At 46.4% G+C, this 18,094-nt stretch overlaps 1 protein-coding gene across 7 annotated transcripts in view; it reads right to left on the reverse strand.

Annotated features, from left to right (window-relative positions):
• Positions 1 to 304: 304 nt before the first annotated feature.
• Positions 305 to 18,094, reverse strand: part of tns1b (tensin 1b) — a 171,184-nt gene continuing 153,394 nt past the window's right edge. For 4 of the 7 annotated variants that reach the window (XM_076263731.1, XM_076263736.1, XM_076263732.1 and 1 more), the window contains 14 exons: positions 17,787 to 17,925; positions 14,398 to 14,493; positions 12,009 to 12,195; positions 10,705 to 11,780; positions 10,225 to 10,311; positions 9,566 to 9,694; positions 8,533 to 8,628; positions 6,992 to 7,069; positions 6,342 to 6,413; positions 5,915 to 5,950; positions 5,119 to 5,287; positions 4,876 to 4,944; positions 4,758 to 4,787; positions 305 to 3,630 (listed from right to left, as the gene is read on the reverse strand). In XM_076263731.1, coding sequence (XP_076119846.1) covers positions 3,489 to 3,630; positions 4,758 to 4,787; positions 4,876 to 4,944; positions 5,119 to 5,287; positions 5,915 to 5,950; positions 6,342 to 6,413; positions 6,992 to 7,069; positions 8,533 to 8,628; positions 9,566 to 9,694; positions 10,225 to 10,311; positions 10,705 to 11,780; positions 12,009 to 12,195; positions 14,398 to 14,493; positions 17,787 to 17,925 — 2,406 coding nt within the window. In that variant the 3' untranslated portion in view covers positions 305 to 3,488. The remainder of the gene's footprint in view (positions 3,631 to 4,757; positions 4,788 to 4,875; positions 4,945 to 5,118; positions 5,288 to 5,914; positions 5,951 to 6,341; positions 6,414 to 6,991; positions 7,070 to 8,532; positions 8,629 to 9,565; positions 9,695 to 10,224; positions 10,312 to 10,704; positions 11,781 to 12,008; positions 12,196 to 14,397; positions 14,494 to 17,786; positions 17,926 to 18,094) is intronic. The other 3 variants (XM_076263734.1, XM_076263733.1, XM_076263738.1) reach the window with 3 other exon arrangements.

The following is an 18,094-nucleotide window of genomic DNA, read 5'->3' on the forward strand; positions in this document are numbered from 1 at the left end:
GCCATCCAGCATATGAAATTCCTCAGCTAGGACTCAAATGATGTCCTTGGTTGTAGCCATTTATTTGTACTTGATACTTAATGTACCTTACAGTACAAATCTCTCTTTCATGGATCAGTTATAACATTATTGATGCCTCCGATTCAGCATCTTTCAGTGTGTGTGTTTGTGTCCTGTATGTTCTTTGAGAATGAGTGTAACATTCTCTGTAATTAAATAATAGCCTAGTCAATCTCTATCTTGTTTGTGACATCAGTGCAGTTTAATAAGTATTGCGGTTTGCAAGTAGACAAAATGAAAGGTATAATTTCAAGCAACAGTATATTTTAATGTAACTTATTTGTATTGCTCTTTAACATGTGTTTGAAAATAAAGAAGCCATACATGAGGGAAATAAAAATACATGGTCTGTACAGCAAGAAGCACATTCACACAGTCTAGTTCAAAAGCTAGTCCATATGTGGACATGTTTAAAAGGACACAACACTTTCAAAAGTACACAAACCACTGTCATAGGTATCAACATTATATGGTTGAAGGTTCCTGTCTATCTCCTGACATGTATTATATCAGAAAAAAATATCAATACAACAAACATGAGCTATTTTGTTCTGTCCTGTAGTCAATCAATATCGGTGGCGAGTTGGACAACAGAATAAATAAGAAATGTAGTTTACAATGCAGTCATTACCCAATTTTAAATATGTCTGAACAAGCTACTGGTGCTCGCACATTCTAAAACATATTTTTGTGCATTTTAATTTCAAAATGATATAAGTGTAATTCAGAGTAGTGAAATAGCAAAGCTGCTGCGTTGTGTTTTTGATTTCTTATAATATTCTTCTTTAATATTACCAGAAGTAAGTAAGTGCTTAGCAAAACATTATTTGAGTAGAACTGTAAGTCTAAAACATACTATACACCTCAGGAAAGGGTCTGTTGATGCCTGATGCCCTCCCAAATAAGTGACTTCATATTAAGAATAGGACATTGCATCATCATTAAGATGGCATGTTTCTGGATATTAAAAGAAAGGACAGCGTGATCTAAAACCAAATGAAAGCACACGCAAGAGATGAATCTTTGGCGAGAAACAAAGTATTTACACATGCACTTGTGGGAGGTGGTCATTTACCACAACATAATTGATTGATGAAACACACCTCTTCATTTATTTCTGACCTTTGTAATATATCTTAAACCACTAAATGCAATGGTCACTGGAAAGCTAAAATATTAGCCATTACTTTTTACTTCTATAAGGGTTGTATATTAGAAATAACAGCTAAAACACTGTAGTAGATATCAGGAGGACAGTGTAAGTATAATGTGACTGGTCTAAATGGTGGCAATATTTCACTACACCACAGGATGGCAGCAGCTAACAAAATACTTTCATTTAAATGTGGCAAACTGGGGTGGCTTCTTGGGCACTATATGTATTGGCATTGGCCATTATTTGCAGGTGAGTCAAGAGACAGAGGATAAAAAAGAAATTGACAATAATAAAACTGTAGCCTTTATCTTGTGTTTCTTCCACTGATTTGCCTACTCAAATGAGTCCTCAGATATTTTCTGTTGATACAAGAGCCTCAACACCGACAGCATTTAACATTTCATTGTTATTTTTTTCCTTTTTTTTTTTTTTTTTACAAACAATACTCTTTCTTCCCTCTACCACAGTCTCTCCTTAGAAGCATACTTCAGCCTAATGAGCAAAAGTCTGACGCAAGTGTAACACCAAAGGAAAATATTCAAAACATGATAAGATTTAGAATACATACATTTTACATCTTATGCAAGTGAATGCTTTAAAATGCAATGATTTTGAAACCTTAGCGAAAATACAGAGTACTTTTTTTCATTCCGTCAGTAATTTTTATGTAGACTATACAATATATAATATGTATATATGAGTTAACATAGAGCAACATAGCAAAAAAACAAACAAAACACACAAAAATAAAACAATAAATATTTTAGTAGAGTCACTTCTTAAAGTTTTTCATATATATATAGCTTACTTTAGGGTATGATGTCTGTGTGTTTGTATTTTTTTTTATTTTGTCTTTTAAAAGTAAGGCCTGCAGCAGCGTAGTGATTTGAAGCTACTTTAGTACTACAAAAGTCATTGTCAGGTGCCTGTGAGACTTGTAGGGAGAAGCCAGAGAGTGAACTACTGGAGAGAAGTAGTCAATGGGGGGACAGACAGACAGACAGACAGAGGATGCAGCTGGTGGGGTCAACAGCAGGTGCAGGTCCCATCTCTCTGGACTGCTATCTCTCATGGTCCGTGACATAAACAAATGCCACCGTTGAGAGTGAGACACACACACACACACACAGACACACAAACACACTCATGTCCACACAGTAGCAGACAGACAGAGGGCTGAGGTGAGCGTGAGGTGGATAGCTGGAGGCTATGTGTGGACTAGAACATGCTGAACAGTGCAAACATCCCAGCCTGGGAGCCTCCTCCAGTGTGCTCAAAGGTTCGAGTGGGACGCCCCAGAAGAGTAGCCACAGTGTGGAGTTGAGGTGGAGGCTGAGGTGGAGCGGCGGAGTGACAGGCCAGTCGGATCCTGTCACCGTGCCCTGACCCCCCCCTCCCCTGCCCTGTCCACTGACATGGAGCAGTGCTGAACCATCAGGCTCCACGTCCACTGAAATCTAGGTGCTCAAGGATTGACTAGAATAAGACTTCAATGGCATTATCAGAAATGCCCACAAACAAATAAAAGTAATAGAAGAAATAGATAAGATGGAAAAAAAACAAAGTGGAATTTGGACCACAGTGTATTTGATTATAACAGTTTGGTCTGTTTTTTTTTCTTTGTACAGAGAAGCCCTTTGAAATCCACAAGCCTGCATAGCTCCCACCTTAGTTCAACAACAGGGTAAGTACATCTCAAACAAGAAAGACAAAATTATAATCAATAGGTGCATACGTGCACTCTTCATGAAATCAAACTATAGACAGTATCAATGAATGTGTATAGAAAAACAAAATGAAACACAGACCATCTGTGATTACAGAGCCTTATTTTTACAAAATAAAGGACTCCTCAATAATTACATATTCATCCTGACTGCTTTATCTTTGGTAGATCAATCCAAAAGCCAGATCTCAGACCTCACTGTCTTCCCTCTAGAATTAGCTTTTCTTCAGCATAACCTCCTCTGTCAATTTTTTTTTGTCACCCCTTCTTGAGGTGAAGTGTTAGCTCACCTCCTCACCATGCACATGACACAACCACACCCCCACTCTGCACTTCCACTGTCCCCGTCTCAGTCAACTCCCGAAGCCTTCCCAAAAACAGCACAAACACCAAACGCATCCATGCACTCTCACACATACCATATATGCACACAATAACACAATCAAAAAAGAAAAAGAACGAAAGAAAAGAACGAAATCAAAGGCATGAAATTAAGTGTCCTCTGGGGTGAAGAAAAAAGGAAATCATTTCCACCCCAAGAGCAGATCATCGTTTATGGGAGCTCATCATCACTTTGGATACAAAGTTGACAATGGCAGTGGCGGGCTGGTCAGGGTCCATCTCGGCGAAGAGGTGACTGACGTTGTCTGTTGTGCTTCCTTGCTTCCTGGCCACAAACCCAAAAAACCTGAAAGCACAAACAAACAATTGACTCTCTCATGAACAAGCAAGACGTGTATTTCAAATGAGTTCACATTGAATTCCTTCTCAATATTGTAAAAGCTTATACCCACAAACTAATAGAAAATGATGCAAAATAGATAACAACAAAGCAGGAAGTGCCCTGCTGTATAGGCCGAATGGCTTTGAGGGAAACAGCTGTACTATCTAACAGCACTGATCCCAAACAGAGCTGTATTTACATGAACAAAACCCTCTCACACGCAACACACTCAAAAAAGCTACGCCATGGTCCACACAATGATCTACTTATAGTCCCTTTGCTTTGGACAGGTCTTGCAGTGCACCAACACAGTGAAGTTGAATGAGACCAAATGTCTGTGACTTTGAAGAAAAGCAAGGGGTTACTGTGTAAAATGACACCATTGATCTAATCTAAATGGGTAAATAGTTACATAGCAATAATCTAACTGTAGTCTCACGCTGACATCAAATACTACTGTAACACTCATAAGCACCCCCGAGCTCAGATCGCAGCGCCACCATAATAACGTTCTCTTGTGTAGCACTTCAACAATGAGCCTCGACCCTAGGAGCCGCATGCAGCGCTATCCCGGCTCAGCCGGAGAATCCCACTCCCTGTGAGTCAGCGGCTTTCATCCTCTGCCCAATCTATTCATCTCTCCTTCCTACAGCCCGTATCTGCCCATCGCATCAGCCCCGCGCAGCGTTTAATGAGCGCGCTCAGAGGGGAGGGGAGCCCTTTCATTCTGTGCCTGGACTGGACTGGACTGAACTGAGCCATGATGGGAATCACATGCCCCACAGTGCGGAGGGGAGGAGGAAGCCTGTGCTGGGACGGGCTCAGGGGAACGTACAGTGTGCAGAGGATGACAGAGAGAAGGAGAGAGAGAGAGAGAGAGAGAGAGAGAGAGAGAGAGAGAGAGAGAGAGAGAGATATTAAGGGAGAGAGGGAGAGAAAGAGAGGAAAGGAGAAATGGCACACATGGGTGGAGTTTGGATACGAGCCCCAGGGGAGAATGTACTGATCTCCTAAAATTGGGATATTGCTTCCTAAAATACATTAAACATGAACAATGCCTGTGAGCAGTGTAGAATAAGCAGGGTACTTACTTTGCAGTGCCCCCCTCAGGTTTGTTCCACCTACAGATGTAAAAACAACCAATGGTCAGAAAGTGCATGTCTCTTTAATACCAATGGGCTGTGAGAGTTTAAAATCCCCAATACTCACTTTCTCTCCTGTGGGTCAGTGTTGCAGAAGGTGACTGTGTTGATAGGGTAGTGTCTCCTGAAGAAAAGCCTGAAGGAAAGGAAAAGGGCATCAGAGGAGTGAAGGCACTGTCATGTGCTACACGAGGATGAGGCTAAGTGACCAGGAAGTGACCATGCGTGGGAGGGAAGAATTAAAAAGACGCAGGGAGGAAAGAAAATAAAGAGCCTGGAGAGTATTTTGAGGAGAGGCCATAGCACTCACTTTCTCTGGTTGTCGGTCAGAGTGATGCCCTGGGTGGACACCTTGAAGTGGACGATGGTGGCGGTGGGGGCAGGGCCGGCTGCCAGCGTCTCAGAGATGGCCTTAGCGATGGCCTGGGGTCCAGTCAGGGACTCCATCTCCACAGAGTTGATATACAGGACGTTGCAGGCTAAGAAAATCAATGCAGAAAACTATTTATCAAAAACATAGAAAACTAAATCCAGGATAATGTCACTTGCACAATTCACTAAGTAGCATGGTGTATGCAATGAATCATTTAGAAATTCCTCACAATTCAGATTAATACTGCTGATATTTTGTCCTATACATAGCTAGCAGTTTAAAGGATCATTATCCCTTTGTTTTTATTTTATTTCCATCTTTAACTTGGACACTCGTATCTGCAATATACATGCAAAGCAATTTTATTTCTGTGCTTTCAGTTTGAGGACATGCCATCAGGAGACAGACAGGAAAGAGCTTTCTTTCCATAAGACAACCATGGCCTTCCAAACAATCTGAAAGGACGAAAGGCAATGGCAGCAGTCTCTGGTTTAGTGAGGAAACGGAGCTTCAAAGGTTTGGGTTTGTTAACAGGCGATACAAATGAAGGCACACACACACTAATCACACACATACACATACACACACACACACACATGCGCATAGGTCAGAGTAGTTTGCACTGGCATAGTGTAAGAAGGCATTGTCTGGACTGGGATGCTGCAGTCAAAGTCGAAGACGCACAAGACCAAAACAGGTTCTCAAAACGAAAGCAAATCAACACGTAGTTTACCATGGGATTCAGTAGGAGCCTTCTGCCCTATAGTCACTTGGGAGTGACCATCAAAGTGGAAGAAAACATGGAATGGGTGGTGTCAGATTTTGTATACACAGTGAAGGAAACAATAAATTAAATAGTGAAATATGGAAAACACTGTAGGAATCAGACTCAGAAAGTATACATTAGACTAAGACCTGTATACTTTCATTAGTGCTGTATTGATGTCCAAGTAAACTGGGTCGATAACCTGAATTTGATGGAGATCAGGCCTCAATGATGTGTGTCACTAGCTCACAAATGATAAAGAGGCTAAAGGAATGTGTGGACCCTGAAGCTGGGACTGAATGAGAGCAGATGAAGAGGATGAAGTCTCTCACACCATGACCTTTATTACCCTTGGAAGGCCAATGGCACTCAATCAATCATTGTCTCCTCTTACCTGCTCCCTGTTTGAGGAGCTCTGTTGCAGGGTTTGTTGGTGTCGCTATCTCCGGGGCCTCATCATTAGGATCTGGTCAAAACACACACACACACACACACACACACACACACACACACACACACACACACACAGAGAGAGAGAGAGAGAGAGAGAGAGAAAAGGTGCATAGGTTAGAAAGTGTCAAAGGTTGTGTGAGGATGCTTCCTGTGGGAATCTGGGTGCACAGTGTCACTCTCTACGGGGGAATTCTCGCCCTGCTGGGAATTGGCACGCCTGTGGGGAGTGTTTGGGGAGGGCAGGAATGTGCTGGGGCTTCCATCAGGGGTCAACTCTCTCCCTCTTGCTCTCCTGACACGAGCATGGAACTCGGCAGGCCCAGTGAGGAAGGGCAAGGAGTGACGTAGGGTCGGCGGCCGGGTTTACGGGTGTGTGTGAGGGCATACGGGCAGGATTAAAACAGCACAGCTGCTGTACAGGCCAGAGAGGCTACGCATGGCAGGGGGTAAATCACTCTTAAATCACTCTCACTCATATTCATATTCACACACACACACACACACACACACACACACACACACACACACACACGCATGCAGTACACTGAGTACAGTATGTAGAAAACAGATGAGGACTCAATGGTATCTTACCTCTGGTAGGTATGACCAGTTTGCAGGGCAGTGCCAGTGGGGTAATCGAGTGCTGATAGACCAGTGCTGACAAGCATCCTGTGTGCACACGTACACACACACACACACACACACACACACACACGAGAACGCCAGGGTTAATGTAAAGCAGGCAAAAGCCAAGCTCACACTTACAGTAAACCATCTCCAAATGGAAAACAATGATGTTATATTATCCCCACATATGAGACGTCTGTGGGGCCTGCCACCCTAGGAGACTGTCCTGCTACAAACGGCAAGAGTGTACAGTATTTCCCAGTGATGTAGGTTGGAATTACAACACTGGTGCGTTTGGTCTCTATAGTGACCTGTTGTGTGTTTTGGAAACACCTTCCTTGGCCAAGATCTCAGATGTATGTTATGGGAAAAGAAAAGAAAGGTGATCTGGAACGGATGGAGCAGAGCTTGGGGTGTTGGGGAGTATGTGTGGCTGTTTGGATAAAATGCTATATGGCTTCAGCTCGCTGGGCCAAGAGGCCTACCGAGTCCCTCCGGCCCAATGCAAGTGACGGTCTGCTGCACAGGCTTCGAAAGGAGGACGGCACATCTGGGCGATATGAGAACTATTGTCATTGAAAGTATGGAAGTGATTGTCAGCACTCTGTCGGGGCAGAGTTCAATGTCTCCGAGCGCAATATCCTTCACCGCATTCATTAATGGATCAAAGCGAGCGACGGCCACCCTGCCAGGGCCTCCCTAAATATATTAATGGGCTTAACGCCATGGCCCTATGGGAGTCTTGGCAGTGTGCGGGTAAGAGGAGCAGCCTTTTAAACCGAGACGCCTCACTCATCAATTCATGGGGAACAGTGCAGATAGCTCTAAATTTAACCTCCACACAAGCCAAGATGAGATAACGGACTGGCCAGCGCTCCCATACCTCCCACCACTTTCCAACAGAAACGCTCTTTTTAACAACAAAGATACGCCGTTACGCAATTGGTCACTCGAACAGGATGTGTGAGACCTTATGTAAGCAGCCCCTTCTGGTCCATGGGTTGCTTTTTTCCTGCTCTCTCTCTCTCTCTCTCTCAGTTTCTGATGGAGCATGTGATAAATGAGAGGAGGCCTCCTTGTCCATTGAACTGACAAGCTCCCATGCTTGTAATGCAGCGAGCAGATGAAATTAGAAGGGAGAACATTTGAGCCAGACTTAAATGACTTTTAACTTATTTCATACTATAATTAGGGGGCTTTATGGACTGTGGTCTAGAGTAGCTCAGATCACTTGGTCATTCAAAGGAGGGCCCAGGAGAAGGGGGGGATTCACTGGAGACTTTTATTATAGCAGTCATTGTCAACATGGCTGTCTACTTCAATAATCTCATGAGGGCTGTGCGCTTCAGTACCAGTCCTTAACATCTTCAATCATACAGTACATGTGGCCTTTCTTACTTCTCCATACGTCAGTAGTATTGTTAGTGGACTCTTGGTTTTACTATGTGTTGATTTGTGTGTTTGCGGAGGCTGTGATGATGACTGTTACTGTTACTGTTACTCACCGAAGTAGGGCTCGTTGGGACAGCCCTTCAGCTTTACGCCCTTTGGACTCGTCTCAATGAGGAAGTGGCGCACCAGCTCATTAGTGACGTCACCGGCTGCGTGAGACAAACACAAAGACAGATCTCGTAAAATACGGCACTTAAGCAAACGACGCACACTCACACAAAGTGATATAAAAGTTGATAGAATTTGGGGGGGGGGGGGCTCTTCAACATCTGATGTGTTCTGCTCTGTGTGCAGACTTGGTGTCAGCCCTGAAATGAGCGCGTGAGTGTTGAGTGAACTTGTGACGCTGCCTGGGGCAGACGAGGATCTGAGATCACGTGCGGGCTTTTCAACGCGTCCCCATGTGAGCGTGCACTTCAGCATAGGTGGACGCGTTCCAGCATCACCCTCCCTCCTACTCCCCCTCCCCCAAAACCCTGCGGGGCAGCTGCTAATGAAAGCAATCTGCAAACCATCGATGCACTGATCATAATTATCCTCCCAAGGCCCATTCAAATGTGCTGTGAATGCAATGTTCTCATGAGCAGCCAAGAGCCAGGCCTGTTGATAGAGGCATTTCTCTCTTTTTGCCTAATACTCTGTTTTCACCAGGCCATCAGAAGACATTAAACACAGCTAAGTATCTGTTGAGAGGTGCTGTTAATAGACTTTGCCCGTAGATAGTGTGGTGAAAACAGGATTACGGCTTAGGCAGGGGTCATGTTGCCTGTCAAGAGGTTCTTTTGGAGAGGGAAGGGTGTGGTCGTTGGCTGACTGGTGTGTCTGACTGTGAACTCATCAGATCTCACAGGAGAGAGAACACTACTTTTCCAGAAGAGCACGATAGCACAGACCTGGACTGTTCTGTGTGTGTGTGTGTGTGTGCGTGTGTGTGTGCGTGTGTGTGTGTGTGTGTGTGCGTGTGTGTGTGTGTGTGTGTGTGTGTGTGTGTGTGTGTGTGTGTGTGTGTGTGTGTGTGTGTGTGTGTGTGTGTGTGTGTGCGTGCGTGTGTGTGTGTGCGTATGTGTGTAAATTATCATGCCAAACCTTTCTTATTGGGCTGCACAGTGGGAGGCGGGGAGGCCACCTTCATTGCCAGGCCGTAGGCTCCTCTGAACGAGTGGCTGTCACGGATGATGAACGCCCCTGGCTCTCTGTCCTTCAGCACGCCGATCGCTGCACAGGCACAAGACACAGGAACAGACACATTGGCACCAGCGGATGATGGCAGTATAGTTTAGAGCTACAAATCTGTTAACTAATTGTTGCTGTGCGTCTGTGGCGATTAAAGTAGAGGGGTGAGGGCAGAAAGACTCTCCATAAAAAGGTTTATTTGTCCTCATTATGGCTTCAGCTCTTTCAGTAAAAAGTGATTGTGTGTGTGTGTGTGTGTGTGTGTGTGTGTGGGGGGGGGGGGACTCTAGCGAGAGGCAGATGTCCACAGAGCCTAACTAAGTACATATGGCGTGTGGTGTGTGATGTGATGGTGGAGCTACATGTGCTTGTGTTTAGAGCTATCTCCAGTGTAGATGATCTAATCCAATAAGAGCTCTGAGGAGAAACAAATGGAAGGGCCAACAGGCGCTGACCTCCAACTAAAAGCTCACACCGGAGGTCAGTTAGTGTATGTTTGAGTGTTTACGTGACCACACACCCCCATCCACCCGCTCCACACAGAGATAAATAAGCCCCCCCTGGCACCTCACCTTGCTCTCGGGATATGTCTGGCTTATACCAGTACTTGGACGTGTCCTGGACGAACTTTACATTCAACCTGGTCTCTGGACTCCCATCTGAAAAGAGAGTGAGTTCGGCTTAGATCAGAGCAGTGATGAATGGCCCTGCTTCCCACGGTTCTTAAGATCTGTTTCAGTATGTCTCATTTAAGTAACAGACATAGTTGATACATCTGACAGCTAGCCTCTTCTCACAAAGGTCAAAATACATCTTTGCTAAAATATACTTTATGTGTGTAACACGAACTTGCAATTAAAGTCTTGCCGGAGTGCTAACTCTGTCACCTTAGGTAGCTTTACAAACATGCTGTCTGGCTCGACTCTGAAGTCACAGCTGTATCTACAGCCAGACGGCCAATTATTTCATCACATCAAACTGCAGTACATTTATAGGAAAAATAGGAAAAACATGTGCACATGCTGTGCGACCATCATTTGGCGAAGCCTCACCGCACATGGCGAGCTTGGAGAAGTCGGGAAGGGTGTGGAAGAACTGCACGTTTGGCGTGCTGCCCCCGCTGGACACGGGCGAGGCCATCTTCCCGTTGAGGGTGCCGTAGGACAGGGCGCCGTTGGGCCGCTCGCCGCTGGACATGCGTCGTTTCTCGGGCAGCTGGGGCTGCAGCGGCGGAGCCGGGCTGCCCTGCCGGAAGCCGGCGCCCTCGATGTAGCCGGCGGGCGAGAGCGGGAAGGACGGGGTGGAGGGCGGGTGGTACCCGGAGGAGCTGCTCTGGCGGGACAGGGCGCCGTGCCTCTCGTCTGGAGTGGTGTAGCCGCTGTACATGGGGTGGCGGTCCAGGCTGGGGCTTCCCTGGGTCACCTGGCCGATGGACGGGTGTCGGCCCAGCACAGGGCTGCCCTGCTGCGCGGGGTGGGTGAGGGAAGGCTGCCTGGACAGCACAGGGCTGCTCTGAGCCGGCTGGCCGATGGACGGCTGGCGGCTGAGCACCGGGCTGCCCTGCGTCTGCGTGGCCTGGCCAATGGACGGTTGCCTGTTCAGCACCGGGCTGCTCTGGACGGGCTGGCTGTATGGCGACTGCCGGCTGAGGATGGGGCTGCTCTGGGTGCCCTGGCTGACCGGTGGTTGCCTGTTCAGCATTGGGCTGCTCTGCGTGGCCGTGGACACAGTGGGGTAGTGACCCAGGACCTGGCTGCCCGCCCCGAAGCCGGGCTGGATAATGCCGTTAGCCGGAGAGGGCTGGCGGCCGAGGATGGGGCTGCCGTGGCTGGGCAGGCGGCGCTGGAGGCTGGGGCTGGGGGGCGCGTCGGGGGCCATGGCCCGGTGCAGGGTGCCAGGGCTCGTAGGGGCCGGCTGGAGGCCGGGGAGGCTAGTATGGGTGCTCTCGGGCAGGGAGGGGCTGAGGTCAGGGGTCATGTAGCTGCCGGACAGGCTGCTGGAGGCAGGGTAGAAGGGAGTTGGGGTGCGGGAGGCGCTTTGCTCGGACGGCTGCGAGCGGAACCCAGAGTCCAGGCCACTTGGAGGGGACGAGATCAGGCCCGCGCTGCTGTCAGCCAGAGGGTGCTCTCTGAGACAGGGAGAAAAAGAGTGTTTATATTTACTAAGCTAAGCACAAACAGCAATAAAACCAAACACCATTAAATTCTGTTTATATCTGAATACAAAATTGTATTTTGTTTGTATTGTTCAACTTAATCTTACTGAAAGTCTTTTGTTATAACTTTTTGTCTCCGCACAGTAAGTGCAACCATAATTTCCGTACCACTCAGACGATTGTCCTACTGCTTGGACTGACCTTTCAGGGCTCTCGATGGGGCTGCTGGAGGACAGTGGGGCGTTGAAGGCGTGTGTGGGCCCAGAGTGGGTGGCCACTCGGACGGGTCCGTCCGGCTCATGGCTGGAGGGGACAGGAGGCTGCTGGGCTGCTGGGCCTCCTCCGAGGGCCGCTGTCCGCGCTACAGACTCCACATAGCTGCGCGGCTCTGAAAACCCACAGAGAAATACTGGATGTCAACAGAGAGCTGCCACCTCTATTTCAGAGGGACTAGTTGAGGTTAAAAACTACTTCATATTGAGATGAGAGGACTGAGATGAGACAAAGACATGACATGACACTGAAAACTGAGAAAAGGTGTGATATGTAAAATGTTTGTTGTAACAAGAGAAATGTTACTGGGCAATTCCATGCAAAACTGTCACGTCCATAACGCCAACACAATGCCATGATATGGTATGATGTGAATGATGATTACTTGAAATTTGAGCATTCACTCTTCTTGGTTGTAGACCTTACATGAAAAACTTTTCACATAATCATTCGCATCATACAAATGCCATGGCATTTAGTTGGCGTTATGGATGTGACCGTTCTGCATGGAATTGCCCTACTATACAATGCAGTGCTCTGTATTATATGTGCTGAATTGCTATGCATTTCATACTAACATAATATTTGTCCTTTATGCTTTTACTTGTCAGACAACTATGTAGAGGAATTATGTATAGTCTCAAAGCCTCTCTGCAGTTTTTCTACCTGAACTGAGGTGCTGTAATGCTCTGTTGCCTCCATTTAATCAATAAATGTAATCAGGTCCAACCTGTCCTACAGAAATGACTCTCCTCTTAAACAGAATGTGACCCCTGTGTCAAAGTTAAAAGCTCGGCTTTGAATGTTGGCCCGATGCATACCATCTGTTTCACTGAACAGAGTGTTGTGAAGTGTGTTTACAGAGAACTGTATAAGGGATGGCCTGACGATTTAGTGAAAGGCATACTTGCTTGCAATGGCCGTGTTGATGCCAAAACAAAATGTAAAGGATTTAATTCAGAACATATAAACTGGAAAAGACCTTTAAACAAATAGCATGTTTTGTAACCTATTGTTTAGTATGGAAATGTACACAGACTTGACCATACAAAGAACTGAGTGGGTTTGTAATGGAATGACCCAAACATGAAACACTTGTTTAATGTTTGCATGAAGCAAAGAAATAGCCGTGGGGTGTGTGTGCAGTGGGTATATGAGTCTAGTCAGCGTTCATATCTGACTTGTTCAGGCATGAGAGCAGGGGGGTTGCAGGTGGACGTGAGGGGGTCAGAGCACTGGACGGTGGGGAATGGATGATGAGTTTGCTGTGACAGACCTACTGTGCCCTTACCTTCCTCCTCATCACTGAGACTCTCAGAGTCTGACAGCATAGGGAGCAGAGTAGAAACGCCAGAAAGACAACACAACATGTCACTACACAGCAGAGCACACAGCCGAAAAGAAACAGCACTCCAGACACTAAGAAGAACAGCCAAAAGAGGAATCCAGGAAGGTCAGATACCAAAGCACATTGTTTGGACACATCTAGTCTTGGTGTGCCTGTTCTTTATCAAGTCTTGCACTGTGCTTTGGAATGGAATCACTGCCATTCCATTTTAATAACCACCATTTGCAGCATATTTAAGCAGATGTTTCATTGGCTTACAGAGAAGGTGTTGCAAAATATCAAACAAACTTGTGTGCTGAACAGCAAAAGCCCTCTGTGAGTTGGTCGGGTCATTGTCTGATTTTCTACCTTGAAAAAAATCAATTCTATTTCTCGTGACTCCTTGAGTTTAGCAAACACCACATGCTGTCTTGGAGCACTCTGAGACGAATAACAAGTGCACCTCTTTATCGAGCTCATTTATGAAATGATATTCCGGGGCCCTCTCATGTTCGGATGGTGGCTGTGTAAATAGGAGGCCCAGCTGGAGTGGTGTGCCTTTGAAGGCTGCTCGTACATGCACGCCTCTCAGGACGGGCCATAAATCAGTCCCCCCTCAGACGCATTCCTGCCCCACTAAAAACCCAGCCCATATAACCGCATATGAAAAGGCGAATGCCCGCTCCATTTACAAGCACTTATGATCTCACTGCTTAATAGAGAGAAATGCTTGTTAAAGAGAGAGAGCAGGAGAGACAGAGAGGTGGGAGGTAAAGAGAGAGCGAGAGAACATGTTTTGATATATGGAAGGGTGAAGGGATATTTTTAGTCTCTCTTTATGAGGTATAACTGGCCGTTGATGGCCCTCCAGAGGGAGGCTGCTCTGCTAACAGCCTCTGGACTGAGCTGGAAGGTGACTGGAGGGCTGGGTGGGAATGGCAGTGTGTGTGTGTGTGTGTGTGTGTGTGTGTGTGTGTGTGTGGATCTCACCTGAGCCGGTCTGGTGGAGCAGGATCTCGGCTGGGTTGTGCGGCTTCAGGCCCAGGAAGGACAGGGGCGTTTTGGCCAGTCCTGGGGGAGAGCGACCTGTGTGGGGGAAACATAGAGCTTTAGCTTCAGCACTCCAGCCCCTCTTCCACAGGGCAGACAGCACACTGACCGGAAGAGCCCAGACCTGTGAGTGTACGTCCAGTATGTGCGAGGAACCACACAGCACACCATCGACAGTGTTTCCCATACATTGACTTATTTGTGGCGGCCCACCACAATATCAACATTGACCACCACACAATGATTTTACTGGTTGTACTAAATTGTGCTTAAATCTGGTTAGAATCATATCATCATCAGTTTGTTAAAAACTGTTGCATTCGAGTTAATTCTGCAAACCTACCACCACAAATAGAATTCAATTCTGTAGGAAACACTGGTCGATATTCAGTAGGATGAAGCAACTGTACATCAACATGTCTGGTCATGTTTGGCCACCTGAGGGCTTCTTCTAAGTACAGTATGTGATCGGTTTACTTGAAGCCAACCAGATGAAGCTAGTGTGAGTGTTTGCAAAGTGCTATTCCCTCAGTAGACACGCGGTCTGAGCTCTTTGGATGACGGTGGTGATGGATGTACACAAGAACACTGCAGCTAGGAGGCAGGGGTAGCTGCTGTCTCATGCTCTGTGGCTAGGCCATGCAAGTGCACTCTGGCAAGTGTGAAGATTCAACACTTAACCACTTCAGAGCACAGACTCAGTGAGTAGAGCACACCATGCAGATATTTAATACTTTCACTAAAAAACACAAATGACATACTCACACAAAGGAGCAAATCAAATACATAAGCAACTTAGTGAAACCTAAATGGAGACTCAAAACAATGGCTGAAATCAGCACTGTAAAATATAACAGTAACATACAGTACACACTGCATGGCAGATGCCATGAGACTGACGTGACAGTGGGAACACACAGATGGCCACAGTGAGGTGGAGGACAGCACCCATAGAGACAACAGAAGCTTCTAGAAACAATAGCATGGACTCCTCGTCAAAGGCACACTGTGACACAGAGGAGGATAGCCAGTGTTGTCCGGAGGGAGCTGCTGTCCACATGCATGCTTGGTGAAGCAGTGCAGGGTAGGGAATGGCATGGGCAGCGGTTACCTGAAGCAGCAGTGGGTGGGTTGGTGGGTGAGGAGGGAAGGGGGAGGGTGGGAGACAGTGAAGAGCACAGCACAGTACAGTACAGTACATGGCTGGACATACAGTGGGACTAGTACGTGCATTGTCCACTTACCAAAGAATCCCAATCAATTCTTTGTTTGGGCAACAGCCTAAGATGCCTTTTTGACAGGCAGAGAGAGAGAGTGTGTGTGTGGAGGGGGCAGGGGGAGGCATTTTAAAGGCCTTTATAGTTTGCTGCAGGAGGAGGGAGCCGTTGATGTTGTCTGCCATTTTAAACTGGGCTTCAGCGTAGACAGGCGAGTGCTGACGGTGCCTCACAGCAGAGTGGATAGCCTGAGCTGTCTGCTGCTCCCCAGAGACCACACACACATACATACTCACACACAAACACACACACACACACACACACACACACACACACATATGTATGCACGCATGGCCACACACGCAACCACACACACACACACACACACACACACAGTGGGACACCCCTCTCCAGCACCAGGATTAACACTGATGGTAACACTCATCTATTTCTGGGAGGATTGAGAATACCAGTGTGGACTCAAAAAATCTAACCCTGGTTTACTGTGGCCTCTTGGTTTGACGCAAATGGGCACAGATGTGGACACTTTCACCACATTGCTTTCAGTCTAAATCCCTGTTAATAAGGAGGTGTCTAGTGAAGAGAGGAATGCAGGGCCAGCTCCAAGACAAACAGGGCCAGTGTGAGAGCTACAACCTTGCTTAGTGGGGGTCTGTGCATTTTAACCCTGTACAGAGTCTATGGACTTTTATGAGACTTTTACACTGGGAGGAGTGGATGAGGTAACTAATGTAAGAAGTGGCGCTTGACATCTGACTAATACACCCGCATAGTTTTTTTTTTTTTTTAACAACTTCAATGAGTGCGTGTGTGCATGTGTGTTCGTGTCTATAACTCGCTGTGCGTGTCTGTGCATTCGCATATATATACGAGGCCCAAGGCAGCTGGGTTCACACGGCATGGAAAACTGATGAGGGTGGCAAAATGTAGCCGCTCGCAGGCAAGCGGAATCCTGGGGAGCAGCAGAGAGCTAGGATCCTTTCTGACCTGAGAGTGGGAGCCTGTCTATGAGCCAACACAAGGCTAATCACACTGTGTGTGTGTGTGTGTGTGTGTGTGTGTGTGTGTGTGAGAGAGAGAGAGAGAGACAGAGGGGGGGGGGGTGTCTGAGTCTGTATGAGTGTATAATTGTGTAAGTGTGTGTGTGCAGTGTTTCCCACAGAATTGAATTCTATTTATGGTGCTAGGTTTGCAGAATTAACTTGAATGCAACAGTTTTTAATAAATTAGCGCAGGGTGGTTATGATGCAGATTTAAGTACAATTTAGCCAGTCGACTTTTATGCCAACAACTGCAGGATTGTTAATGTTTTCTTTAAACCTGCATGTAGGTAGCTGAGATACAAGGAGAGGCTGTGCAAAGGTGCACATAGCTCTACTATAAACTAATTCCATCCCATTTAAATAGTACAACATGGAAAATCATTGTGTAGTGGTCAGTGTTGATATTGTGGTGGGCCGCCACAAATAAGTCAATGTATGGGAAACACTGGTGTGTGTGTGTGTGTGTGAAAGAGAGAGAGAGAGAGAGAGGGGGGGGGGGTGTCTGAGCCTGTATGAGTGTATAAGTGTGTACTGTATGTGGGTGTGCACGTGTGGGTGTGTATGCGGTTTCTCTCTGGTTTCCTTGTCGCCAAAAGGCTCATTTGACATGTTGTAAAGCACCATGATTTATCACTTTTCTTCATGGTTGTGCTTTTTTGTTGTTGGCCCATAGACAGAGTGTTAATATAAAGTATGTGAAAAATGTTTGAAAATAGAAAATAGAGAGATTTTATATTCAAGTATGAAAAGCCCAGTTAACCCACTAACAAAGCTCAGAATAACGGTTGGAAAATGCAGTCTTACTAAGAGCAGACTGCAGTAACATATTACAAGTATTTTCATTATTGTAATGATATTTGATCATTTGAACCATACAGTTAAACTGAGTAAAAGGTAATACAAAATAAACAGCTCAGCTTTCATTAAAATTGATTTAGATTTATACTCATTACTGTGTCTGATACAATCTACTTTCCCCTCTATCCCCTACTGCTACAGCGAGCCCTCGGCTCAACGGCGCCCTCTCCCTCCAGGCGGGGGAACTTACACATGTTGAAGTAAGGGGTTTGTGGCGAGACAGGAAAGGCAGGGGTTTGGGGGAACACCTCACCACCAAAGGTTGGTGGCGGGCTCACAAGCCCGCCGTCTGGCTCCTCAAAGGCCTCCCGATAGCTGTGCATCGGTCCCTGTAGTAGATAATCACACACACACACACACACACACACACACACACACACACACACACACACACACACACACACACACACACACACACACACACACACAAAAGGTAGGTGGAGAGAAAGATACATATAGTTATATCTATAGTCCCGAAGATAAAAAAGATGAATAAAT

The sequence above is a fragment of the Alosa pseudoharengus genome, unplaced genomic scaffold (genome assembly GCF_046254945.1).
Source record: "Alosa pseudoharengus isolate Yale_2024_CS ecotype anadromous, Long Island Sound unplaced genomic scaffold, YU_APseudo_1.1 YU_APseudo_1.1_scf_3, whole genome shotgun sequence".
NCBI lineage: Eukaryota > Metazoa > Chordata > Actinopteri > Clupeiformes > Clupeidae > Alosa > Alosa pseudoharengus.